We start from the raw sequence: 27,770 nt of genomic DNA on the forward strand, positions 1-27,770 counted from the left end.
AGGAGGCGGCGCGTTGGACCGCGTCGATCAGGCAGCTGGCAGGCCAGCCCCGGCGACTGTCAGTCCGCCCGGTTTGAAGACAGTTAGTTGTGGCGCCGCGGCTGCAGGGTTCCCGCCCTGCCAGGTCTGACGCGGCCGCGGCGCTTTGTGCTACGCCCGCCACCGATGCTGCGCGGCCGGGACGACGGGCTCCGTGGCTGCACCGTGTGAGACGGAGAGTAGCGGCCGGGAGGCGCCAGTGCCGGCATGTCGCTGCCTCCGGAGAAAGCCTCTGAGCTGAAGCAGCTCATCCACCAGCAGCTGAGCAAGGTGAGGAGCTCGGGCGGACGGGACCGGAGCCAGGGCTGTGGAGCGGGCGCCGGCGGGCAAGCTTCGGTTGGGCGTGAGACCCGAGGGAGCGCTGAAGGCTCTTTAGCTAGAGTGGAGGAGAGCCTTTGTAAACCGGAGGCGGTCCGGTCGCCTTCCAGATGTCCATGTACAAGTAGTCCGAGGCCAGATGTTTAGGGTTTCTTTACGCCAGGAAAGCCCGATCGCAGTAAGAAGTTATGGGAGACAGGGCGCTCCAATGACTGACAAGGAACGCGTTTACCCCGCTCGGGGCTTCCAGGAGAACCGCGACTTCCCAGCAGCAGCGCCCGACTGCTGGCCGTAAGCTGAAGTAATAAAGCTTCTTTATGGTGTGTTGGTGCGCCAGTGTTTGCGTCTCTAGCGTCTTTTGGCGAATCCTCAAAACAATCTCGCTTTTCCATCGGATGGGCAAGGAGATAGACGGACAAATTAGAGTTGCAAGTTGAATAAGTGAGAAGGCTGAAATAACTCGCTCTTTGTTCTGCCTCCTTCTAGGTCTGTGTTCTTTTGATTGTCCTCCACTCCCTCTCAAGAATTGTTTCCATTGAATCATTTGCGGGCAACCAGCAATAAAGGTTGATAACCAACCAGTTCAGATTGTTTCTAGTATGTTGCTCAAAACTTCCACTGCTTAAAAAGCTCAATTTTATTGGCATTGGGCACTTGCCATTAGTTTCAGAAGCCTAAAATCTACAAGTGGCGTTTAACTGCTTTATAATGTTGTAAATTGCTTTTGTGTGGTTTTTTTTTTTGTTGTTGTTGTTGTTGGGTTTTTTTGTTTTGTTTTGTTTTGTTTTTGTTTTGTTTTTTGAGACAGGGTTTCTTTGTGTAGTTTTTCTGGCTGTCCTGGAACTCTATAGACCAGGTTGGCCTGGAACTCAAGAGATCCACCTGTCTCTGCCTCCCGGGTGCTAGAAATAAAGGCATGCACCATCACCACCAGGTATAATTTTGTAAATCGTAATGTGGGGTTTTCTCCACAGATGGATGTCCATGGCAGAATAAGAGAAATTCTTGCCGAGACTATACGAGAAGAATTAGCACCTGACCAACAACATTTATCAACAGAAGATCTGATCAAAGCTCTCAGACGTCGAGGAATCATTGATGATGTAATGAAAGAGCTTAATTTTGTGACTGTGAGTAATTTCCTAGGTTAAACAAATTGAAAGTGTAAAATATTTGCCTCTGTCTAACAATTTACAGGGTCCACACTTGTGGCTTCCCTTAAAACCACCCTAAGTTCATTCTCTGGTAATAGCCATTTTTCTTAGATTTTTAAGAAGACTTGATGTGTATGGCTGTTTTGGCTACATGATGGTCTGGTGCGCACAGTGTTCAGGGTGGGCTGTGATCCTCCGGAACTGGAATGAGGCATCATCAAGATATTGGGGGAACTGATCTCAGGTCCTCTGGAAGAGCAACGAGTGCTCTAAATTGCTGAGTCATCTCTGCCCTCCCCATAATGTTCTTCCCTCTGGTGCTTTTGGTTTTTTTGAGACAGGTTTTCTGTGTAGCTCTGGCTGGCCTGAAACTCATTTTATAGACCAAGGATGACCTCAAATTCACAGAGATCCCCTGTTGTCTGCCTCCCGAGTGCTGGGACTAAGGCATGTGTTCACAGTCAATGCCTGGTTCCTTTTCTGAGTGTTTAAGTTGGCCCCACCGTGAGTCGGCTAACAGAGATCATAAGATAGGAGTTGTTGGACACTATTTCTCTGACGTGACAGAAACTTCTGTCAGACGTGTCAGATTCCTTCGATCTCTAATTTATTTAGGTTAGGTCTGTTTTAAAACAGATACACTCATGAAATTCTGTAGGAAAAGAGCTGGCCACATAAAACCCCTCATTTCTCTGTACAAATAGGTCAGTAATGGGATATCTCCCAGTGCACTCAGTAGGCCTTATTTTGAAAATGAGGCAATAATGAAAAACTGTGACCTCAATACAAGAGTAATATTCTACTAAAAATAGAATGGACTTCATAATACTCCAGAGAGTTGGGTACTTTAATACACTATCCTTTTTTGGGTTTTGAGGTTTGCAAACCTATTTGTTATTAAAAACTGACCTATTAACAGCCTCTGCTGCATAAATGTTACTTTTTAAAAATCAGTTCATGGTGGGGCTGGAGAGATGGCTCAGTGGTTAAGAGCACTGACTGCCCTTCCAGAGGTCCTGAGTTCAATTCCCAGCAGCCACATGGTGGCTCACAACCACCTGTAATGGGATCTGATGCCCTCTTCTGGCATCACGAGTGTGTCAGAAGACAGCAGCTTATTATTATGCTGGCTGTCCTAGAGCTCACTGTGTGCCAAGACTGGCCTTAAACTCACAGATCCATCTGCCTCTGCCTCCCAAGTGCTGGAAGCGAAGACATGTGCCACTGTGCTCACACGAATGCTCTATGGGGTTTAAAAGAAGTTTAGCCTTATTTAAGGTATCGATTTGTTTCTTAAAGGCAGGCTTGGCATCCTGTGCCATTTGTTCCAGCACTCAGGAGGCAGAGATAGGCAGAGCTCTCTGAGTTCAAGGCCAGTCTGGTCTACATGTTTTAGCATTTAGTGAGTGACAAGACTTAAAGACTATTGAATCCCTTCATATTAGACTGTTGCTAGTTAAATCTCTTTGACATGGGTATTATTTTCATTTTAACTAGGCTAGAAAAATAAAGGCTTTGGTTTGATTTTATCTTTATTTTATTTTGTTTTACTTTGGAGGCAGTGTGATCTTCTGGTTTTTTGTTTGTTTTTTGTTGTTGTTTGTTTTGTTTTTGTTTTTTGTTTTTTTCCGGAGCTGAGGACTGAACCCAGGGCCTTGCGCTTGCTAGGCAAGCGCTCTAACACTGAGCTAAATCCCCAACCCCGGAGGCAGTGTGATCTAATCCCGTCCTAGGGTAGAAGGCTCTCTGAAGGAGCCTGATTCCATAGTGTTTTCTTCTGTCACTGAAATTTTCTTAGCTTGAAGTTTAAAAAAAAAAAAATTCTAATTTGTATTTTTTTCCTACTTTTCTAGGATAGTGTTGATCAAGAACTCCCTTCTTCTCCAAAGCAAACTGTTGGTTTTGATAAGCAGTCAACATTAAAAAAAAGTATGTATATACATATATATTTTCAACATAAACTTGGTGTGTTTGGTAATGGACATATGCTAGTATTTGGCATTTGATAAATATTTCAAGTTTTTCTGTTCAAAGCAGAGTACTCAAAATTTGTCATTGGTTAACGTAAAACTTTAATGCTGCTTTGCATGAAATATATGAGACTTACTATCTGGTACTGTTGGTACAAAACTAGGAGCACTGATTCCTTGCATTTTAATGGTATATTTTATAAAAGACAGATTTGGTGGTTCACACCTTTAATGCTAGCACCTAGAGGCAGTGGTAGGTGGATCTCTGAATTCACGATGAGCCTGGTCTACAGAGTAAAGTTCTAGAACAGCCAAGGATTCACAGAGAAACCCTGTCTCAAAGACACAAGATAAACCTGAATCTTTGGTGATTATCTGACAGATGTGGTTACTAAGTTGGTACTTGCATTATATGCTTTATAGACAGCTAAGAAGCAGAGGTACGCCTGGCCTTGCTTTATTTCCCTCAGGAAAGAGTACCTTATGAAGTATTTGTCCTCCCCTCACACCAGTGGTTCTGCTCTGTAGTGAAGTTGTTGACGTTTTTTAATCCTTATCTCTGTCAAGTGTCTGTAATGCCTTGGTGACATTCACTCAGTTACTCGGCAGTCTCCTCATATGTCGCTACACTTTACAGCTAACATTGACCCAGCACGGAGGTATCTTTACCTTCAGGTTTTGGGTGGAAAAGCTTTCTTGGAACATCTGCAGGAACCGGAGCCTCTGCCGGGGCAGATCTGCTCAACTTTCACTCTATGCTTGCACTATCGGAACCAGCGGTTTCGCTCAAAGCCTGTGCCCTGCGCTTGCGAGCCCGATTTTCACGACGGTTTCTTGCTTGAAGTTCACAGAGAAAGTTTAGGTAAGAGTGGTATCTAATTACACGTGTTGCTCTTCGTCGTAGACGACTTCCATGACTTCTGTGAGAGAGATTGTAGCCCTGGCCTTGTGGCTCAGCTTTTGATCCCAGCCCTAAGGCACAGCTGTCTGTCTTTGAGTTCCTGGCCAACCAGGTCTGTGTAGTGAGTCCTTGTGGTGGGGGTGGAGAGACTGAGGGTGGTAGATGAGTCTAGTGTTTGTTATGTCTTTTCCCCTAATGCCGTCTTCTATTTAAATGAGCTCTTTTCTGCTTCTTCCTTTATTCGCTGATTTTCTCTCATTTCTTTTTGCTATATTAATTGATCTTTTTAGTTAATTGCGTATTTCTATCCTGTACATAGGCTTCAAGTACTAGAATTGCAAGTACGTGCCACCGCACCTAGTTTTAAAATTTAAAAGTCAAAGTTTGAATCTGGTCGTGGTGGTTCATGCTTATAATCTTATCGTTTGCGGGGATTGGGGCAGGAGAGGGGAGTTCAGGCAGGAGGATTGCAAGTTGGAGGCCAGCCTAGACTAACTACGCAGAGAAACCATATCTCAAAAACTCAAAACAAAAAAGCCAATTTATATAGTTTACTTACCAACCTAAAGCCACGAAGCAAGCAGAATTGCAGAAGTGGCCTAAATAACTTAAACGCCTTTAGAAGATGCTTCAAACTTTTTTTTTAACCTTTTCCCTGTATTTTCGTGAGATAATAGTCTCATGTGGCACAGGCTGCCTTTAAGTCAGTGTATAGCTGAGGATGGCCTTAAGCCCACACCGATGCATCCAGTGCACGGATTTTAGACCTGTGCCAACACACTGGGTCTGTGTGATGATGAGGTCAACCCCAAGGCCGCATCCATAATAAACAAAGCACTCCACACTCTGAGCTATGTCCCCAGCCCTTTTGTGAATTTCCCTCTCCCTATAAAAATGTTAATGGGGGCCTGGCAAGATGGTTCCATAGATAAAGCCATAGCGTCGTGAGCCTGATGATCTGAGTTTGGCCCCCAAATCCACGTGGTGGGAGGAGAGAATCAGCTCCTGCAAGTTGTCCTTCGTCCTCCATAGAATGCTGTGGCACATGCATCCCCCTCCATATACTCCGCTGTACAGGAAGCCTTAACTGCTAGCTCGGGGTGTTAGAGCTCTCAGGTTTTGCTTTTGGTTTTTTGTCTCAGTGTGTGAGTATGCCGTGCCAGCACGTGCGTGTGCCTCTGAGGCAGGAATAATAGGCAAGATGCCACAGTCACCTGGCACTTGTGTGAGCCCTGTAGATCCCAGCTCTGGTCCTCTTGATTGCGGGGCACACACTTTAACCATCACGCCTTCTCCTCTGCCCCTGGTCTTTCAATTGTATATAGACAATACAGTGATCATTTCTGGAGCTGAATTCTGAATGTAAGGATTAATGTTGACATTTGTTTTGTAAGCTTTATTTTGTGTGTGTATTGTGCCTGCACATGCGTGTGCCCATAGAAGTCTAAGATGGCATCAGAGTCCCTGGAACGGCAGTCACAGACAGCTGTGCTGCCCTGTGGTGCTGGGCATTGGATGCAAGTCCTCTGCAAGGACAAGTGCTCTTAGCTGCCAAGCCATCTCGCCAGCCCCGGGGATTCTTAGGGATTCATATTCTCTCTGTCTCTCTCTGTCTCTGTCTCTGTCTCTGTCTCTGTCTCTCTCTCTCTCTCTCTCTCTCTCTCTCTCTCTCTCTCTCTCTCTCTCTCTCTGAGATCTGTCTCAGTATGCAGCCCTGACTGGCCTTGAACTCACAAATCCACTCACCTCTACCTCCAGAGTGCTGGGATTGCCCCATTCCCAGCCAATGGCTCTTTGTTTCGTAGTAGCACATGCTGTGATAGTCTTCTCGTGGATTAGAAGGGACTGACTGCTGTAAGTAACATAGCTAAAAAACTTTCCAGGAGCCCCTCATAGTCCTCCAGTCCTGTCAAGTCAGTCTTAGAAACTGGATGTTTTCACCAGATTCAGGCATGCTCTCACAGATATCACCAGGTTACTTCATTGTGCATAAACTTAGTACTTATTTACATCAAAAGTTTGTGTGTGTGTGCACACCTGCTGCTTGTTTGTGTGTGCACACATGCGTGCAGTTCTGGATATGAAATCCAAAGCCTTGGGCATGTTAGGTAATTACTACCGCTTAACTACATCCTTAGCTTGTAAAATTATTCCGTTTCTAAGTAATACATAGTAAAATTTTTTTCTTTGGTTTGTGTTGCTAGGTGATGGGACTAGAATGGCCGATTCAACAACAATGCTATCAATAAGTGATCCAATTCACATGGTCCTAATCAAAACAGACATATTTGGTGAGACCACTTTAGTTGCATCCTATTTCCTGGAATGGAGATCTGTTCTGGGCTCAGAAAATGGAGTGACCAGCCTGACTGTGGAGCTCATGGGTGTAGGTATGATGGTTAGAGTCACTCTTGGCTTTCTATAAATACTTAGGTTTGTAAATGCACTTTATTTTGTCAAAATGTCATCACAGGGGAACGCTGTGAAAAAGGGTTTCACTAAATTGTCTTAGGGGGTATCTTGAAGAATGCCACTGAACTTTTTCAAAGTCAGTCTGCTCTAGCCTAGGGGTTTTTGTTTTTGTTTTTTTTCCTGACAAGTGAATAGAAATTTTGGAAATGCAAGGTTTCTTTTTTGTTAAGAAAATATAAGGTTATAAAGAAAAACAGGAGTCTTTTAAACACACGGATGCGTGTGCATATGCTTCTCTCTGGCAGAGCCTGAAGTACAGTACACCACTGTCATTACAGTCGTAGCCTGGGAGGGGAGATCTGGGTTATTTTGTCTTTGATTATGGCTAAAATTTCAGTGTATCCAGGTCTGTCCTTGAGTTCCCCATTTAAACCAGAGGGCCTGCCTCTGCTAGGGTTATAGGAATGTGCCAAAGTGTGGTTCCTGAGGAATGAGTACATGTTCCTTACAGTAGACAAGTAAGATTTGGAAGAGGTAACTTGTTCAGTGTCATTAGCAATGAATAATAAAGGGGTTGAACATTCCTGGTCATTATTTCCTTGGAGTTTTGCATATATTAACTCATAAAATGAAGAAAGCCAAAACCTGGTAATGTTTGTGCAGAACGTATCGTGAAATTGCATTGGTATTACAGCTTATCCATAAGAGTTAGACTTGGAGCTAGCAAGATGGCTCAGTGGTTAAGATGCTGCTCCAGTAGGAGAACTGAGTTTGTATCCCTGTCACCCACTGGAAAAGCTGAGGGCATGCATGTGTAACCCTAGCTCTTGATGGCAGTGGAGACGTGCGTACTGGAAGCTCACTTCCCATCTAGTCTAACTGGTCGGTGAGCTCCAGGGTCAGTGGGATACCTTTTCTCAAAAGCTAAGACTGAGAGCAACAGTGGAAGATACCTAGTACCAGCCTCTGGTCTCCACACTCATGTAAATTGGGCAAGGGCAAGTGCACACAGATATGACTGCACATGTATACACACACACACACACACACACACACACACACACACACACACACACACACACACACAAAGAAAAGAAAAGCTAGGCAATGGTGGTGCATGACTTTAATCCCAGAGCTTGGGAGGCAAAGGCAGGCAGAACTCTTGTGAGTTCAAAGTCAGCCAGCTCTATAGAGGGAGTTGGTCTACAGGCAGGGCTATACAGAGCAGCCTTATCTTAAAAAAAACAATAACAACTAAACTCTAAATTTGGCCAGTAGGCAGCAAGGCCTTAGCAATTTGAAATTTAAGTCAGACTCAAAATATGTCTTAGCTGGGCTGTGTGGCACCCAACTTTTAATCCTAGCACTTAGGAGGCAGGCAGATCTATGTGTTCTAGGCCAGCCCGTTCTATAGGTGAGTTCCAGGACAGGCAAGGCTATCCAGAGAAACCCCATCTTGAAAAACCAAATAAATAAATAAATATTTAAAAAGTTATTTTTACACGCTTTTTTTTTTACTTGGTTTGGTTTTGGGTTTTCTGTGTGTAATATTCCTGGCTGGCTGTCCTGGGCCCACTTTGTAGACAATGTTGGCTTCAAACTCACAGAGATCCACCTGCCTCTGATTCTCCAGCTCTGGGGTCAAAGGTGTATGCCACCTTGCCCTGGCTACATGAGATTTTTTTTTTTTTTTGTGTGTGTGTGTGTGTGTGTGTGTGTGTGTGTGTGTGTGTGTGTGTGTGTATGTGTGTGTGTGTGTGTGTGTGTGTGTGTGTGTGTGTGTGTTTAATTTAAAATGATTTCCAGGTCTTTGTTTTCATAAACAGCCCTGGGTCTGGAGAGATGGCTGGGTGGTTGAAAGAAAGCACTGACTGTTCTTGTATAGGACCCAGATTCAGTACCCACATGCTGGCTCACTACTGACAGTTAACTCCAGTCCATGGGGGTCTGGCCTTCAAGGGCACTGGATACATAAAGTGCACAAGGTGCGAAGACACACATTCAGGCAAACACGTAAAACTGTAAAATCATAACAGTGACCTGGAGGCAAGCATATTCCAATTTGCTGAAGAAATATCAAATTGTTCTATCATGAAACACACACACACACACACACACACACACACACACACACACAAATCATGGATAGAAAGCGTAGGATAACAAGAACGGGTAAATGGAATTACTGTATATTATAAAAAGTACTCTCTGATTTTCATGGAGACAGAATGGGTTAGTAACAGTTGCTTTGCTTTTGAACTTAATGTAAAGTCTAGTTGGAATTATATGGTTAGTGAAAATAAAAATTTAGGAATTTCAAACCCATGAAGTCAGAAAAATTCCTTAACATGTTTTTAGAAAACTAAGAATATATTTTAATATTAAGTATGTGCTTCAGTAAAAAATAAAAACCATTTTGATTTGGTTCATTTTGACATCTTTGGCTAATTTTTAGTGTGCAGATTAAGTACTTTTTGCACTGTCATTCTACCTGGGTGATAAGGGAGCTTACTCCTCAGTTACTTTGGGTAGACTTTGCCTGACTTTACAGTAGTACTGAAAGTTCCATGTTTTAAATAGAGTTTAAGTAGAATTGTAAATATTTATTTTTATTTATAGGCACAGAATCAAAAGTTTCCGTGGGAATTTTAAATATAAAACTCGAAATGTACCCACCACTCAGCCAAACGCTGTCTCAAGAAGTAGTGAACACACAGGTGAGTCTCACTTCCTCTTCTACGTGTGCTTCAGTTGTAGTAAATATTTACCATAAGGGATGGGAAAGGAATGCTAACGCTGGGGCTGGCGGTGCAGCTTAGTGGTAAGTGCTTGCTTAGCATTTACAAGGCCCTGTATTTGACCAAACTCCAGGACTGAGGTGTGTCAGGCTTTGGGAACAGACGTCTTCAGTGCAGGGACATTTACTGAGACCTGGCTTCTTGTGTGATCCGTGGTGGGATGCCGGGGAGGCTTTGTCTCCGACCTCCACTGTCAGATTTTGTAAGAGCAGCAGACGCACCAGTCCTTGATTTGGATTTCTGTTCAGCTGCGGTTCTGATTTCTTGTGGAAACTTCTCTCTGACTATATACTTCACTTTAGTCTCAGAGCTGTGCTTTTATTCAACGCCATCCTGTTTTTATGACTTCCTCCTCCCTCTCCCTTCCCTTTCCTCTCATCCACCCTCTCTGTGGTACTGGGCATCAAATCCCAGGCCTTGCCACGTGCTAAGCAGTGTCCTGTGAATTATAGCCACAGCCCTTCACAGTTTTATTTACATGTTGTCATAATATGTGTATGTATGTTATTTATAAAGCATGTGGTAGATAAGCAAAGAACTGTTTGTGTTTGGTTTGGTTTGCTGGCTGTCCTGGACTCTGTAGACCATGCTGGCCTTGAACTCAGAGATCTGCCTGCCCCTGCCTCCCGAGTGCTGGGATTAAAGAGATACACCTGGTTCAAATAACATTTCAGTTACAGTTTATGTTGAGGAGTTTTTTGTTGTTGTTGAGACAAGATCACCCACCCGGTATAGCCCAACATGACCTTGAACTTGTGCTCCTCCTGCCTCAGCTTCCTGAGTGCTAGGGTTCCAAGTTTGTGTCCAACACTACATGATCTGATGAATTCTGTTGTTACTCATGTTGACAAATGAAGTTTTTTGTTGTGGTTGGAGGGATGGCCAGTATTTAACATTACTAGATGCTCTACCTTCTTAGAAGGCCTAGGCTCAAAGTTTATGAGTTTATGAGTTGGGAATTGGATACATGGCTTCATGAGTTATAGATATCTTATATCACAGAGTGACATCCCCAGGCCCCTGGTTCTCTGGGGTTTATTTTTTGTTTTGTTTTGTTTGTTTAAGAGATCTCTCACTGGCCTGAGCCCCATAGACATTCATAGCTTCAGTCTCCCGTGAGTTAGAATGAAAGGCCTAGGCCACAGCACTTGGCAGGTTCTTCTTTTAAAACCTAGCATTGTTTTACTTATTTGTGTTTAAATATTTATCTTTATGTGTATGTGGGTATATGTGCATGTGTGCTGTGGGGGTGCCCAAAGAATCTAGACTAGGGGGTTGTAGCCCCTGAAGTTGAAGTTAAAATGGTTGGGAACCCCCAGTGTGGGTGCTGGGAATGAAGTTAAGGTTCTCTAGAAGAGCAGCCAGCGCTCTTAACCACTGAACCGTCTCTCTAGACTCTTTTTTTTTTTTTTTTTAAGCATTTTGTCATTTGTCTGTGGTGATGTTAGTCATTTTTTGTGATAGTCATCTGAGTATGTGTATAAGTGTATATGCATATATAAAATTGCTAATTTCCAGACTCCTTTTTAAAAATCTCATTCTTTGTAAAATTTAAGAAGTTTTATATGTTATTGTGTGTGCACTTAAGTGGGGTGGGGTATGTGTCATGGTGTTTGTGGAGATCAGAGGACAGTTTTGTGGAATTGATTCTTTCCTACTAGGGGTTGAACTCTGGGCACCAGGCTGACGTGACAAGCACCTTGAACACCCTGAGCCACCTCACTGGCCTTATTCTTACAATTTAGTCAGCAGTGCTTGCTTGTCTCAGACACGCATTACAATGACTACGGTGGGCTGAAGAGGCAGAACTGTAGGGACTTCCTATGCCCTTCCCGCTCTGAATAAAGACGTGGAGATTTTTTTTAATGAATGCTTCATTTGGCCTTATCTTACCCTTGCTCCCCACTAGCTCTTATAACTTAAATTGTCCTATTTACACTAATCTGTGTTGTACCTTGTGGCTTCTCTTCACTCCTGGCCTGCTTCTTCCTCTGCATCTGGCTGGGAAATTCTTCCTTCCCTGTCTCTTTCCCAGAATTCCCTTCTCTGCTGGAAAATTCCTGCCTATTCTCTCCTCCTTTGCTGTAGACCAGCATTTTATTGAGCCAATCAGGTGAGAGGGAGGGTTACAGACTATGATGTAGCCGTATGAATAATAGTGCTGAAGTCCTCTTCAGCACAGAGATCAGCATTGAGTAATACAAAGACCAACTTACACACTGCACAAAAACCATCCCAACAGAGAGGCTCAGTGCTTGAGAGCGCTGGATGCTCTTGCAGAGAAGTTCAGTTCCCAGCACCCACATGGCAGACTCACAAATGTCTGTAACCACAGTTCCAGGGGATCTGGAACTCACACATCCATGCATGAAGGCAGAAACAGTAATGAACATAAAGAAATCTTTAAAACAAAATGCTGTGTACTTGAGGCAGCTACCTGCAACTCCTAACTCCAAGGACCCAGTCACTCATTTGGCCTCTTTGGGCATCTGCATCCCACACATACACACACAGTTTAAGGAGAAATAAAAAGGACCAGGTCCCCCATACTGGGAATGGAAGAGCACACAGGCAGAAACCTTTCTTTCTTTCTTTTTTTCCTCTTTTTTGAGATAGGGTCTTTTGATTACGTCACTCTGGCTGGCCTTGAACTCACAGAGATCCACCTGCCTCTGCCTCCCGAATGCTGGGATTAGAAGCGTGTGCTGCCGTGCCTGGTTTATAGCAGCTTATTTTTAGGAGTCTGGGGACAGTGAGTAAACAAGATGTCAGCTGTAAGCCAGGTATGGTGGTACATGATTTTAATCCCAGTACTCGGGAGACAAAGGCAGGGAGATCTCTGAGTTTGAGGACAGCCTAGTCTAAAAGTGAATTCCAGGACAGCCAGGGCTACACAGAGAAACCCTTTCTCAAAAAAACAAAACAAAACAAAACCCTTCAGATACAGAAAGTGTTAAACTTAAAAAGTTACCATGGGGTGATATGTGACAGATGGTTACTGGGAGGCCAATTTAGGTCACATCGTTAGGTACAGAAATATCTGAATTGCAGGAAATGTTAGTATTTAATTCCCAGATTGGGCCTGTGTGTTCTGTCTGGGTGGTTGGTGCAACAGCCTTGAGCCAAAGGCTTATGTGGGTGAGAGAGAGTGAGGCGGGATAGAGTGACAATAAGCTTAGGCAGGTAGTGTTCACTAGGGTAGGAAGTGACTCAAGTGTTTCCTTACTTTAAAAACTCCATTGTGTGCAGGGAAAGTCATTTGCATTATGGAGTGGAGACCAGGGATACTGAAGTGATTATAGAATCTGGGAAATGTTGAGTTGTTTGCAGAAGAGTGTGTTAGTTCAGGTTAAGTTGGAAGCAGCAATGGACAACAGTGGATTGTTCTGGTAATTGAGGGCATTTTATAGACATTCAATTAAAAAATTTTTTTTTATTTCAAGCTTGCCTTGGAACGCCAGAAAACTGCAGAGAAAGAGCGATTATTTCTAGTTTATGCTAAGCAGTGGTGGAGAGAGTATTTGCAAATTCGACCCTCACACAATTCACGGCTGGTCAAGATTTTTGCCCAGGTTTGTAAATTCTATTAGAAAAGTTTAGTCCCTATCTTTGGAATGTAATGCTCTAAATATTTAACTTATATTTAGCTTATATTTGTAAAATATATTCATTTCACAAACGAAGGTTTATTTCTAAAACAGATATCTTTTATTGGCTATGTTGGTAAGATAACAGTTTTTGTTAACTTGGAATATTCCTTTTCATAATACTTAAGATTGATTAAACATTTGGATATTTATGGCTTATATGTAAATTGAACTCTGTATACAGAACAGGGGCTTGGGATATACATTGTTAGTTTTTAAAAAATAGAAAACAAGGGGGCAGGAGAGATGACTCAGTGGTTAAGAGCACTGACTGCTCTTCCAGAGGTCCTGAGTTCAATTCCCAGCCACCGCATGGTGGCTCAGAACCATCTGTAATGGGATTGGATGCCCTCTTCTGGTGTGTCTGAAGAGAATGATGATGTACTCACATACATGAAATAAATAAAAATAAATCCTAAAAAGAAAAATAGAAAACAAAAACCACATTAAGTACCATTTGGATGGTTTGCTGAGTAAAGCCCTTGCTTTGTGAGCTGACAACCCTGGAGTTCATACAAAGACAGAAGGAAAGAACAAACTTCAAAGTAGCCTCTGTCCTCCACACATGCGCTCGCTGCGGGCATATGTATGGTCACATACATCATTCACACGCAATAGTAAGAGTAATACATAAACTATTTTAAAACAATAGTAGTAAGTGCAGTAATTGTGTCTAATCACTATTTCTAAGCCAGTGGCCAGAAATGTTTAACTGCATCATTTCAACTACAAATGAGACCTTGACTTCAGTGCAGTTTCATGTTGAGCATATTAACTTGAAGGTGCCTTTAGCATAGCTGACCTGCCCTGTGTTGTAGCTTAGCAACACAACACACTAAGGAGTATGTCTTGTTTACCTTTGTGATCAGGTGACACTGGAGCTGTGGCCACATAGCATCGAAAAATAGTACATGCCACATATTATTAGTCTAGAAATCAAAATTTATAGTTTCTACTGAGTAGATAGATAGACAGACAGACAGATATAGATATAATATCGATATCGCTTCTGAGGGATAGATCAAATAGTTTATATATATTCACCTCTTATACAGTGTTAGATTGTTTTTGACATTAAGTGTCTTAGATGTTGTCTTAGAGTTTCTGTTGCTGTGAAGTGTGGTGGGAAATATCAAAAAATGATACACATCCCATGCTAGTGCTGGCTACTCTCCTGCCCCAGTGGTCTTGCTGCCTCCCTGGCTAGTCCCACGTAGAGACCGCCCATCTCGCAGCTCTCTGGTTGCAGACACCGCTCACATTCCCTGACAGACTCGCAGACTCTTTGGCTGGCCCAGAGCTATCGAAATGTCTCCGCCTGACTCTCTATGTTCTCATAGCGAGCCGTTGTCACGACAGCCCCACACATCCAAGTTCTGTGGCTGGCTAGGGTGCTCTGCCACTGTACCTTTCTCTGGAACTCAGTTGAGTCACCCCATGAAGGAAAATACCACACAAACTTAGTTTAAAATCAACAGGTAACTCAATCACTGGACGCAATACTAACATTCTAATTAGTAAGCCATCCTAGATTAAATCCTCCTGTGGTAGATCTGCCAGGATCTGCTATCTAAGTGGGGGCCTCTAGTACGTTACATCTTCTACCCCCAGCTCTCTCCTGTCCAAAAAGATACCATGACCACAGCAGCTCGTATAAAGGAGACATTACTGGAGCTGCTTGCCGCTTTAGACGTTTATTCTGTCACAGTCATGATGGCAGACATGGAAGCGTGCAGGCTGGAGAAGGAAGGGCCTGAGAGTTCTCAGGGGGGCAGCAGAAGACAACGGCCACTCGGGGGCTGGCTTGAGCAGCTGAGTCTCAGTGACACACTTCCTCCACCAATGCCACACCCCTCAACGAGGCCACACCCCCTTATGGTGCTACTCCCACGGCGAGTGTGAGTCGGCGGGGCTCATTTTCTTTCAGACAACCGCAGAGCTGTCCATTCATGCATACACCCTGCACTCCCTAGTCATGGACAAACCTCAGACGGCCTCATTTCCATACTGGGATCTTGGGACTAAGATCCTAAGTTAACTGTTAGTGGGACGGAGAAAAACTGCTCCTAACTTTCCACAGTGTTGTCCTTGTTAAGGTGTGGGATTACATAGGAGAAATACACCAGTGGTTCTGAAAACGGAGCAGCAGTGTTTCTGTTGCCTAAGTTAGGTTTATTCCATCAGAACGTTTACTCATCTCCAGAGTTTGCATTTTTCAGTGGCTCCTTCACTGTGCTGTATTAGCAATCATAAAGGTAAGAAAAATGTAGGCTTAGTTAATGCTTATTCTAAAAGCATGGTATAGTAGGTAATTGTCAGAGAGCTTTGTGTACTCAGTTGTCATTCAGCACAGTTGCTAAGCTGTATCCTGTTCTCGGGTGTAGTAGCAGATCCATGACTTCAAGGCGAAGTAGCTCTACACAGTCCTAAGCCAGCCAAAGCTATACCTGGTGAGACCCTGTCTCCCCCCCAAAAAAAGAAAGAAAAGAAAGAAAAAAAGAAAAGCATCCTGTATTTAGAATATATGACATTTTCCTAAAATTGACTTGGTTAACAATTTTTTAATCAATCAGTTAAAAATATTTTGTCTGGTTATAAAATTCTATGTGACAATACAAAAGAAGACCTCAGCTTAGATTTAGATCCCATCCCCTTCCCTTACCCATCAGCTGACTCCTTTTTTCAGAGCAGTTCCTAACTGTTCCAGGCTTTGGAGTCAGACAGCTCAGGTTTTTTTTTTTTTTTTTTCTTCGAGCTGGGGACGAACCCAGGGCCTTGCGCTTCCTAGGCAAGCGCTCTACCACTGAGCTAAATCCCCAACCCCAACAGCTCAGGTTTTAAACATCCTGGCTCCAGTGCATGCCTTTAATTCCAGTGCTTGGAAGAAGAGGCTGAGTTTGAGGCCAGCCTGTTCTATAGAGCGAGTTTTAAGACAGTCAGGGCTACACTAATATAAACTCCGTCATGAGAAAACCAAAACCAAAACCAACCCTGGCTCTATTATATAACAGCTGTAGTTTGCTTCACTTATGAAAAGCAGTGAAATAGACGTCATAAGAACGTTAGTGCCCAGCAGTGGCAGTGCACACTTCTAATCCCAGCACTTGGGAGGCAAAGCAGGTGGATCTTTGTGAGTTTGAGGCAGCTTGGTCTACAGAGCAAGTTCCAGGACAGCCAAGGCTACACAGAGAAACGTAAAAGATAAGTAGCCTAGTGCTAGATGAGTGGTGTGCACTCAATAAATGACATCCAGAATTATCTACAGAACAGAAAGACGTGGTACTTCAGGTGATTAGCTTGTTGTTTTAGTGTCTTCCTTTCTTCCTCCAGGATGAGAATGGGATAAATAGACCAGTTTGTTCCTATGTTAAGCCACTTCGAGCTGGACGACTTCTGGATACTCCGAGGCAAGCAGCTCGATTTGTCAATGTCCTTGGTTATGAGCGAGCCCCTGTCATTGGAGGAGGCGGCAAGCAGGAGCAGTGGTGCACTCTGCTGGCTTTCCTCTGTAGAAACAAGGTATCACAAAATATACTCTATTTATAAAATAATTTCCGTGAAAGAGTCCATATTATCAACTGGAACAAGTCAGCTCTTACTACCATTATCTGTAATGTTTACACATCAGCACTTAGAACTTACCGTCTTTATTTTTGTTGGGATTTCTTACTGGATAGAAAGTCCTTCCACTGAGATAGAGACTCAGTCGTAGAGCGGACTGTGGAGGCTCAAGCTTGAAATCCCAGAACTCAGGACACTGGCTAAGGTCAATCTGGATAACAGAAAGCCTCTGGCCGGCCTGTGCTGTACAGTGAGATCTTGTCTCAAAACAGAAGGGCTGGATGTGGTGGTGCTTGGAGGCACAGGCCAGTGGCTGAGTGTGAGGCAGGCTTAGTGTATGTAACAAGTCAGGTCAGCGTAGGTGAAAAGGAAAGAACAAAGTCATACACAGAATGAGTATAAGAAAAGGTCTTAAATTTTTTATTTTTTTATTTTTTTAAGATTTATTTATTTATTATATATAAGTACATTGTAGCTGTCTTCAGACACACCAGAAGAGGGCGTCAGATCCCATTACAGATGGTTGTGAGCCACCATGTGGTTGCTGGGATTTGAACTCAGGACTCCAGAAGAGCAGTCAGTGCTCTTAACCACTGAGCCATCTCTCCAGCCATCTCTCTTTATATTTTTATTTTATGTATCTCTGTGTTTTGGCTGCATGTTTGTTGGTGCACAACATCCATGTAGTACCTCGAGTTACAGAGGGTTGTGAGCCACCACGTGGGTGCTGGCAAACCCAGGTTGTCTGGAAGAGAAGCCAGTTCTCTCAACTGCTGAGCCATCTCTCCAGCTCCTGATATTAAACTTGTAGTGATTTCAGTACTAACTTCAGAGTATGGGATGTTTCCTCATCTTACAAGCTCTACCAATGGTGCTAAAATGGTGCAGCCCGTAGGCTCTTTTTAACATTTACTGTCAGTGCAACAGGAAAAACAGCTTCTTCCACCTGCTACTGGTTTATATCAGCACTGCTGTTTTGTATTAATTTTGTCTGGTATTGTGTAAATAGAAAGTACAGTCACACAGGACAGCTCATACAGCAGAAGAAGCACTTGAGTGACAGGTTGAGTCATCACTTTTAAAAGATGGGCTGTGTGTGCGTGTGGTGTGTGTGATGTGTGTGGTGTGTGTGAGTGTGTGTGTGTGTCTGTGTGTGTGTGTGTGTGTGTGTGTGTGTGTGTGTGTGTGTGTGTGTGTGTGTGTTTTGTGGTATTTTTGAGACAGGATCTCTGTGTATTTCCAGCTGTCCTATAACTCTCTCCGTAGACCAGGCTGGCTTTGAACTCACAGAGATCCACCTGCCTCAGCCCCCAAGTGGCTGGGACTACTTACACCTAGAACTCCAAAACAAGAAGCTCAGTGAATGAATGCTTTCTACCCACCTTACTTGTAAGGGTTTCCAAACTTACAACTTAAATTTTACTAACTGCCCAAGAAACAAAACAACAAAAAGCAAACAAAACATTGTAACTCTTAAAAACCTTGATATCACAGAAACTCTCAAGTGAATGTTACGTATTAATGTTTACCCAATTCATGTAGTTTAATAACTGCAAATATTTAATAACAGCAGCGTTCTAAAAAAAAACCCATAAACACAAAAGGTTTGGTCCTGACTTGTGATTATTTTGAGGTAGATTTGCATATGCAAAAATCACTAAACCTGTGTGAAATCCCTTAAAATTCACATTTGTAAATTAAAAGGAGAGTGTACCAAGACACCCTGCCTATGTCCTCCTGGGAGCTAGCAGTTATAAATATTAAGCAAATAGGGCTAGAGAGATGGCTCAGCAATTAAGAGCACTGGCTGGAGACCTGGATTTAATTCCCAGCACCCACATGGCAGACCACAACTGTCTATAACTGCAGTTCCACAGGATCTAGAACTCTCACACCAGATGTACCTGCAAACAAAATATCAGTGCATAAAAATAAATAATCTTAAAAATTTTAAGCAATTAAGAAAAGTTTGAGTAAGTTATACCTCCTAGAGTTGGTAAGCTTCTTGTCAGCCACTGTGGTCACATGATTAACCCAGGGTAATTATTCTTGTAAAAATGTTGTTTTATGAAAGCCATCAAATAGAATTAAAATCCGACTTAGAATAGACAGGCATTGTGACTCACACCTTTAATCCCAGCACTTCGGAGGCAGAGGCAGGTGTCTTGCTTTGAATTAAAAAACCTAGTGTGGTCTACATAGTGAGTTCCAGGACAGACAGAGCCATGTAGACAGACTCTGTCTTGAAAAATAAAAAAACAATTAACCAAACATCCAATTTATATGTGAAAATTCATTGAGGACCCTAAATCCAATAATGAAAGTAGTTGTAATTCACTAAATCCACAACAGCTAAGATCCAAACTGGGATTAGATCCCCAACTATGCTTAGCCTTAAACCAAATTAATTTATGAGCAAAATTACTTGCTGGAGGACTCTTGCCACACTTAAAACTCAAAGGACTTGGTGGTACTTTAAAACTGGTAGTATTGGCCATGAAGTGGTGGCCCGTGACTGTAGTGCCAGCAGGAGAGGCAAGTGGATCTCTGTAAGTTCAAGGCCAGCCTGGTCTATAGAGCTAGTTCTTAGGTAGCCAAGGCTACACAAAGAAGCCTTGTCTTTAAACCCCATAGGTTATATTTTTAAAATAGTTGAGAAACACATTTATCCAAAACAAAATTTATTTCTAAACTATAGTTTCTAAAAGTTCTGCTTATATATTTCAACTTCTAAAGTTTCTAGTACAATAGGAATAACATGTTTTAAACGTTTTTATTTAAATAAGCAGTTTTGTAATGCAAGTAATCACTTGTCAGTTTTATTTCTGTTAGTAATCTAAAATACCATGGCACAAAAGAAGGGAGAAGGTTATGGTCCACCACAGCAGGGGCCAAGGCAACAAGAACTTAAACAGCCGAGCGGAGAGAATGGCATGTGAGCAGGCTTAGTTCTCAGCTCTATTTGTAGACAGCCCAGACAGATTGTAGTTTCCTGAAGCTTGCTGTGCAAAATCGATGCTTCTGCTTTTCTGGCACCACTTTCTGAAGCTCCTCGTGTATCATGGCATTATGCAACCAGAGTAGAGCCATCCTGTGCATAGCATCCCAAGGTGCCTGCCCTTAGTGGCCAGGACATAGGACGCAGGACCTCAGTGGACAAGGTAGAGTGGACACCAAGTCTCTTAAAGAAAAAGCACATTTTAAAGTAGAGCCTTGAAAACTATTTAAATATTAAAATAGTTTTATTGTATGACCATTATAACACTAAAGAAGCAACTAATAATTCATTCCCAATTTATCACCTTTTATAATTTTATTTATTATGCATATCATTCCATAATTTACAGGTAATATATAGATAAAATTTCATTTGTCCTTTTTTTATGCTAAGAACAGTTTTTCTATTGAATTCATAGGTTTTTCTTATTTTATGTATATGAGTACTCTGTTTTCATGTACGCCAAAAGAGGGAATCAGATTCCATCCAGCTTATAATCCACCATGTGGTGGCTGGGAATTAATCTCAGGACTTCTAGAAGAGTAGAAAGCGTTCTTAGCTGCTGAGCCATTTGTCTGTCCTAGAACTTGCTCTGTAGACCAGGTTTGCTTCCAACACATAAGAGATCCTCCTGCCTCTGCTTCCCCAGTGCCGGGATGGAAGGCATGAGCCCTATCCCTAGTTTGTTTTGGCTTTTTGATGTTATTAAATGAACTTTTGCATTAAATGCCTCTTAAATTTTATTTCGGGTTTTTTATAACAAAAATCTCAGGAAGAAAACATACTGGCTCCAAAAGTTTTCATTAAACATTATGATAAGGGTATATAGCTCAGTGGGAGAGCATTCCTGGGTTCAGTTTACATCACAGCAAAAAAAGGGTGGGTGTTGGGGGAGGGAGAGTTAGAACCATAGAACCAGAAATAAAATTTTGAGGGCAAGAATTCTTCATTTTTATACTCAGTCACTAATTTTGCATGTAGCCTATAATAATCTTATACCTAAAATATCTGTCCATTTAAACATACCTAATAGATGCCTATACTATGTGGCCAGAGATGAATTTGAACTTCTGGTCTACCTCCTGAGGGCTGGGTTTACAGATATGTACCATCTGGCCTGCTTGTGGCGTGCTGGAGACTAACCCAGGCTTTGTGCGTGCGAGGCACTTACTCTACTCTGATCTGTACTGAGTTTTATACTGTTTTTAAGTTAGACATAGTGTAATGAGAGGTGGGTGTGGAGACATCCCTGTAATCCACGCATTCTGCCAGAGAGCAGCCATCAGCAAATCGAAGGCTAGTACTTGCCAGATAGTGAGAGCCTATAGGAAATAGTACCACAACACAGAAAGTCAGTTCACCCCAAAAATAAACATCTTATTGTTTTATTGTTCTTGTAATCATTTTACCCACCTTAAAAGTATATATAACACTGTTAAACTTGTTTGCTTAATTTGAACACTTTTCATTAATTTGCATCTCCTACTGAAGTACTTTTCAGCTTGCTTGTCTATCCCCTTTACCTTATAAATCTTCACATTAGCATATTTTTCTCCTTGTTTTAGATTAACACTGGATTAACAATTAAAGTTGAAGTTTTTATTGATCTTTTAACTTTAGGTGTTTCTAGAACTATGAATACATACTAATTTTACTGGACTTTCTTTCTAGGGTGATTGTGAAGACCACGCTAACCTGCTGTGCAGCCTTCTTCTTGGATATGGACTGGAGGCCTTTGTCTGTGTTGGGACGAAGGCCAAGGGGGCACCTCATGCATGGGTTATGACCTGTGGAACTGATGGGACCATCATGTTTTGGGAGAGTTTAACAGGGCACAGGTCAGTCAGCTAAGTTTACAAGGAGAGTATACCGCAGGGTTAGGGCCAATGAGATGGTTCAGCGGGTAGACACAAGCAGAGAGATAGCTAGGTCCGCACACCTGTCCTCTGCCTTCCACTTGCATGCCACAGCATGAGAAAACTTAAATAAAACACAGGCATTATTGTGATGCTGGGGATCAAACCCAAGGCCCTGCAGTCATTCATTCATTCATTCACTCATTCATTCATTCGGTGTGTGAGGAAATCAGGACAACTTGCAGACTTGATTTCTTCCTCCATGTGGATTCTGGAGCTCACACTCAGGTCGGGAGGCCTGGTAGCATCTTTCCACACTGAGCCTCCTAGAAATTGTTTTTCTTGTTTGGATGGAACTCAGAAGTACTTGTTTATAATCTTAGTTATTAGAGGCTTTTGGTAGCTAAGTAAATGACTTTTAAGAGAATACTATGTACTTCTAAAATATTTACTATCATGCTATTAGTAAAATATATATGATATATTGACTTTTCGTTTTGTGTGATTGGCATATTTATTTTCTGGTGATTATTCCTAAGACTAAAAATGAGTTCAAGTTGAAAATCATGGTTTAGTTTGAAAATCTGAAGTGGGCACCAACTCTGTTCTTCTTGGATGTTCTTTCTTGTTTTTCCTTCGTCTTGTGTTAAGCGTTCAGTGTTGTAGAGGGCAGAGCTGCTTCCCTATTTTCCTAAGTTCTGTTTCTCCCTAGCTGATAATCATTTTGAATAGTCATGCCTAATATTATACAGGTAAATTATTTTAATTCTTATACTCTCGGGATAAACTTTCTTGATCTTCACCATAGACATAGAATATTTCCTTCGTTCTTCCTTTTTTTCAAGACAGGGTTTTTCTGTGTCGCCTTTGCTCTCCTGGAACTTGCTTTGTAGATTAGGCTGGCCTTGAACTCATAGAAATTCGCCCTACTCTGTCTCTCAAGTGTTGAGATTAATGGTGTATTCCACTGCCACCCAGCTTAGAATATTTTCTATTGTTAAAAAAATAGAAGTTGGTTTTTAAAGATGTGCTCTGTAGATGAGGCAGAGTAATCAACTGGGGAGGTGGCTCAGTAGAGCGTTTGCTGTGCAAGCATGAGTTCACATCTTCAGAACTCACGTAAAAGCTGAGTGTGGGCATGTCCTATACTCCCCAGACCTGGGAGTAGGGGAGACAGCAGGGCCCCGGGGATTCCGTGACCATCCATTTTACCCAGAACTGTGAGCTCTGGGTTCAGGGCAAGAGCTCATCTTCAGAAGAAGGAAAATGGACAGTGTCGCCGTGACACAGTGTTGGCCTCCCATCTGCACAGAAGTGCACACATGTGAGCAAGCCAGAGTAAGAGAACTCCTTTATCTTTAAAGATTCTCATAGTGCAAAACTGCCATTTCTTCTAGGTACATCCACAAGCCTACGAATCCTGATGAACCTCCTCTCGCTGAGCAGCCCAAACCGCTGTACCCCTACCGCACAGTCGGCTGCGTTTTCAACCACCAGACGTTCCTGGGGAACTGTCAACCCTCGGACGCAGTGGAGACATGCGTATTTGATTTGAATGATGAATCCAAGTGGAAGCCCATGAGCGAAGAAGCAATTAAGTCTGTGTGTGCTCCAGGTGCCACTACGTCTCTCCCTCCCTTCCCCCCTCTGTGCGCGTCCACGATTGACGCGTCAGCCACCAGCAATGAAATCGAAATGCAGCTAAGGCTGCTGGTGTCGGAACACAGAAAGGTAACCAACACGAAAGCAGTCGTGGCTTCTGCTCCCTTTTGTTGTGTTTCTTTTCTAACTTTCCCTTTGGAATTGTTAGTTTATGTGGAGTTATTTTGCTTGTAGATCGCTATGAATGCCACTCGCATGCCTGATGCCCTTGGAGCTCAGGAGAGGGCTCTGGATTGAGTTGGATTACCAACCGCCGTGTGAATGCTGGGCAATAAGTGCACGTAACCAAAGAGCCAGCTCTCCACCCCAACCCACCCCTATTCCAGCTCAGAGCAAAGCAAACACAAGTCTATCTTCATGAAGATTATAGTGGCAAAAGTCAGGACACACAGTTGTGAGACCTAAAAATGGCTAAGCCTGGCTGGAAGGATAGGTGAGTGGCTGAGAGCACTTTGCCCTTACAGAGGACGTGGTCAGATCCTAGCACCCATATCCAGGGTGCGCAGGTTGTAACTCCTGTTCTAGGGAATCTGATACTCTCTCCTGGGTTACTCAGGTACCCATATACACAAACACATGCGCACGCACATAAGAAAAAATAAATGCTTCTTATTTCTTCCTAGAATTGGAGAATGATGGGCTTGTTCACATTCTACAGTCAGATTAAGCTCAGTCCTGCCACCCCACCATACCCAATGCCCCCACCCACCCATCCACCCCCCGCCGCCCTGCTCCCTTGCCTTGTTTCTGGGAAATTTTTTTTTAAGATTTATTTCATGTGAAGGTGTTTTTGCCTGCATGTATGTAAGTACGCCAGGTGTGTGCTTCATGCCTGAGGAGGTCAAAAGAAGGCACTGGATTCCTGGAACGGGAATTAACATTATAAACTGCCATGTGAGTACTAGGAATTGAAACTAGGTCTTCTGCAAGCACCACAAGTACTCTCAGCCACTGAGCGACCTCTCCAGCCCGCTTCCTGTTTCCTTTATTCTGTATAGATGGAGATAAAATTATATTCTCATCCTAGTTTTAATTTGCATTCCTTTAATAATAGGATCAGATATCTTGTTTATTGGCCATGTAAATGCCTTCATATGGGGCATTAGACAGTTATTAAAGGGAAGAGAGTAACATGTTTTAAATTTTATTTATTTTTGGTTTTTTGAGATAGTCTCACTCTGTGTAGCTCTGCACATCACTATGTGGACCAAGCTGGCCTTGAACGCCAAGAGCCTACCTGTTCCTCTTAATGCACCACCATAGCTGTTGAGATTAACATATTTTAAGAACATAACCTCAATGGTAGATTGTTTGTTTAGCATGTACAGTCCCTAGTACCACACACACACACACACACACACACACACACACGCACACACATGCACACACTCAATCCCCAAACTTGACATTTATCAAAAGAAACTCTTAGAAGACTGAAGTCTTACAGTATTAAGTTATTTGTAATTCACGACTGACAAGCAACTGAAATCCGAAATTTCTAAACAGTATTTACTTCTAGTTGGCTTCTGATGCTCCTACTTAAAATCCCCTTCTTGGATAAATGTTCCTTGTTTCCCTGGCACCATCAATGGCAAACTGATTCATTATATTCTCTGGGCTCCCGATCACTTACAGCTTTGGCCTCTAACATACTGCTTGCCCGTCAGCCTATAAAGCATTTATGTTTTCAGCATGGCGGTGCTGGTGAGGAGAGAACTCAGTTACACTGCTGGGAATGAGAGTCCCTCCTTGCTCTCTCCTTGCCTCATGCTGCCTGGTAACTTTCTTATCTTATTATATATACAAATGGAGGAAATATTTTATTATACTAGGTTTGACCATGGCTTTCTTATATTATTATGAAAATTTACATAGCTAGTAAGCACCTGTTAGTGATCAGGGACATCAAGTCAGAGTGAAGATATTTATTCGTACAGCTGAGACCTGTGTCAGTGCTGGTCATTCTGATCATTAGCTAAGTTGGTGGTGCCTGTAAACCTTCAAGAGAGATGTGTACGTCAAGGGACGTGTGAAAAAGGACCTTCCAAACTGCTTTTTATTGTTCTATGAGTATTTACCTGCATGTGTGTATGTGTACTACTTGTGTGCTTAGTGTCCACCAAGTTCTGATCCTTGTAAGCCTCCATGTGGGTGCTAGGATAGGAGTTAAACCCTGATCCTCTACAAGAATGAGTGCTCTTAACTGTTTAGTTGTCTTGACCTTTACTCTCTACAGTGTTGAAGACAGTGTCTTTCAGAGAACTGTTTTCGAAATTCTTGACGTTCGTTTAATCAGTCGACTTACTGACTTTGCCCCTACTGTGGTTGAGTTTATGTAGCTTGTCTTACTAAAGTTACTGAGGGGGTATGGCCTTGTATGTCCTAGGCTGGCCTCAGGCTTTTCGTCCCTGAGATTGAACTTCGGATCCTCCTGTCTTATCTCCCTCTTGTGTGCTGGGGTTACAGAACACACCTTTACACCTAGTTTTATGTAGTGCTGGGGATTGAACCCAGGGCTCCATGCCTTACCAACCAATCTAAACAAATATAGCCCAAAATTTACTTCATTATAAATTCCATATTAGGATGATTCTGTGTATTCTATCTAATGAGTAATTATTTTATACTTCTGATCCTTAAATAAGTACTCTCCTTACTAGTACCATGCTGAAAATATTAAATGCTTTATGCAATAATGGATAAAAAGTATCTTTGTAGCAAATTGTTATAGTCTATTTCTTAGAAGTTACTTATTTTTTTTTTTTTTAAAGATTTATTCATTTATTATATATAAGTACACTGTAGCTGTCTTCAGATACACCAGAAGAGGGCATCAGATCTCTTTACAGATGGTTGTGAGCCACCATGTGGTTGCTGGGATTTGAACTCATGACCTCTGGAAGAGCAGTCAGGTGCTCTTAACCACTGAGCCGTCTCTCCAGCCCCCAGAAGTTACTTATTTTTATTTCTATCTAGCCCTAGCATAATTAAGAGGAAATTGAGATATTAGGACAGCTTTAAAAAGTCTCTTCAGGCGGGTGTGGTGGCACACAGCTTTAATCGTAGCTCTTGGGAGACTGAGGCAGGTCGATCTCTAGAGGACACTGTAGTCTACATACTGAGTTCCAGGACAGCTAGGGCTATGTAGAAGACACTCTGTCTTTAAAAGAAGAAAGGAAGAAAAATCTTGAAACCATGGGAAGGAGAACCAGGCAAATCCCCGAGTTCCAGGACCTCCGGGGCTACATGGTAAGAACCTATCTAAAAATGAACACAAGTCTCTTCTTACCACGTGTCACCGTGGCACATGTCTGTAATCCTGGCACTCAGGACACAGGGGCAGGGGAACCTTGTCAAATGGAGGCCATCCTTGATGCTAGATAGGACTATGCATGTCTGTAATCCCAGCATTTGGAACAGGGAGACAGGAAAACCAAGGATCTGCTCTGATCACACTTGGTTGATACCAGACTGGACCATATGAAACTGTCTGAGAGCAGCAAAAGTGAGCAAACGCACGCTAGAGTGAGCAGTTCGCTAGGTGTAGTGCAAATTCCTACATCATAGCACTCAAAGGCTACGGCAGGAGGATTGCAAAGTCTATGCCCAGGTAGGCCATGTTCCCTGCCCAATAGCAAAAAGTACATTTCTATGGATTGGTCTTTAAAATGTTAACATATTTCACATTCTTAACTGATATAGGACCTCGGCCTCACTACTGTCTGGGAAGACCAGCTCTCCTATCTTTTATCACCAGCTTTGGCTTCATATGAATTTGAGCGAACGACAAGCATATCTGCAGGCAACGAAGAATTCCAGGATGCCATAAGGAGGGCTGTACCTGACGGCCACACATTTAAAGGGTTCCCCATACATTTTGTGTACAGAAATGCAAGGCGTGCATTTGCCACTTGTCTTCGGTAAGGATTCTGTTAATTCATAATTTAAAAATTTGTTAATTCATAGATATTTTTGTAATAAGAATTTAGAAAGCAATTAATCTGCTAATTGCTAGTTGTGACAACATATATGCATGGGAGCTTCTAGAGTGACTTTCTCCTTAAATGCTTTTTCTTTTTAAATAGGTCTCCTTTTTGTGAAGAAATAATCTGTTGCCGTGGAGACCAGGTGCGACTGGCAGTTCGTGTTCGAGTGTTTACCTACCCTGAGTCTGCGTGTGCTGTTTGGATCATGTTTGCTTGTAAATATCGCTCGGTATTATAGGACTAACATTTCCTAAGAATTATTCCTGGGTTTTATTAGAATTGTATATGAATAGCTGTGTGAAGGTTTCTTAATTTAAAATCAGCCTTTTGGATGTCATTGTTTTGTATAGATCTGACTGGTAACGTTTTAAAATATCATGTATGTACTTAAAAATTAAGGATAAAAATTTGTACTGAATTTAGTATGAATTAAGGGTATGATAATAAATGATACTTTGTTTTGAGGGA

At 42.5% G+C, this 27,770-nt stretch overlaps 1 protein-coding gene across 1 annotated transcript; it reads left to right on the forward strand.

The window, feature by feature from the left end:
* Positions 1-90: 90 nt before the first annotated feature.
* On the forward strand, positions 91-27,770 carry Cep76 (centrosomal protein 76). Its single transcript, XM_032886028.1, has 12 exons — positions 91-309; positions 1,332-1,487; positions 3,365-3,440; positions 4,119-4,343; positions 6,587-6,772; positions 9,414-9,511; positions 13,036-13,164; positions 16,570-16,758; positions 21,470-21,636; positions 23,052-23,385; positions 27,019-27,236; positions 27,402-27,770. Exons 1-12 carry the CDS (start codon positions 247-249, stop codon positions 27,538-27,540), a joined length of 1,980 nt encoding a protein of 659 aa, XP_032741919.1. The 5' UTR covers positions 91-246; the 3' UTR covers positions 27,541-27,770.

This window comes from Rattus rattus, chromosome 15 (assembly GCF_011064425.1).
Source record: "Rattus rattus isolate New Zealand chromosome 15, Rrattus_CSIRO_v1, whole genome shotgun sequence".
NCBI lineage: Eukaryota > Metazoa > Chordata > Mammalia > Rodentia > Muridae > Rattus > Rattus rattus.

Excerpts from the sequence above, each read along its gene's own strand:
- Cep76 (XM_032886028.1), top strand. The coding sequence starts at position 247 with ATGTCGCTGCCTCCGGAGAAAGCCTCTGAGCTGAAGCAGCTCATCCAC. Across the intron at positions 6,773-9,413 it reads TGTGGAGCTCATGGGTGTAG|GCACAGAATCAAAAGTTTCC; the intron begins GTATGATGGTTA and ends TTTTATTTATAG. Across the intron at positions 21,637-23,051 it reads GAGAGTTTAACAGGGCACAG|GTACATCCACAAGCCTACGA; the intron begins GTCAGTCAGCTA and ends CATTTCTTCTAG.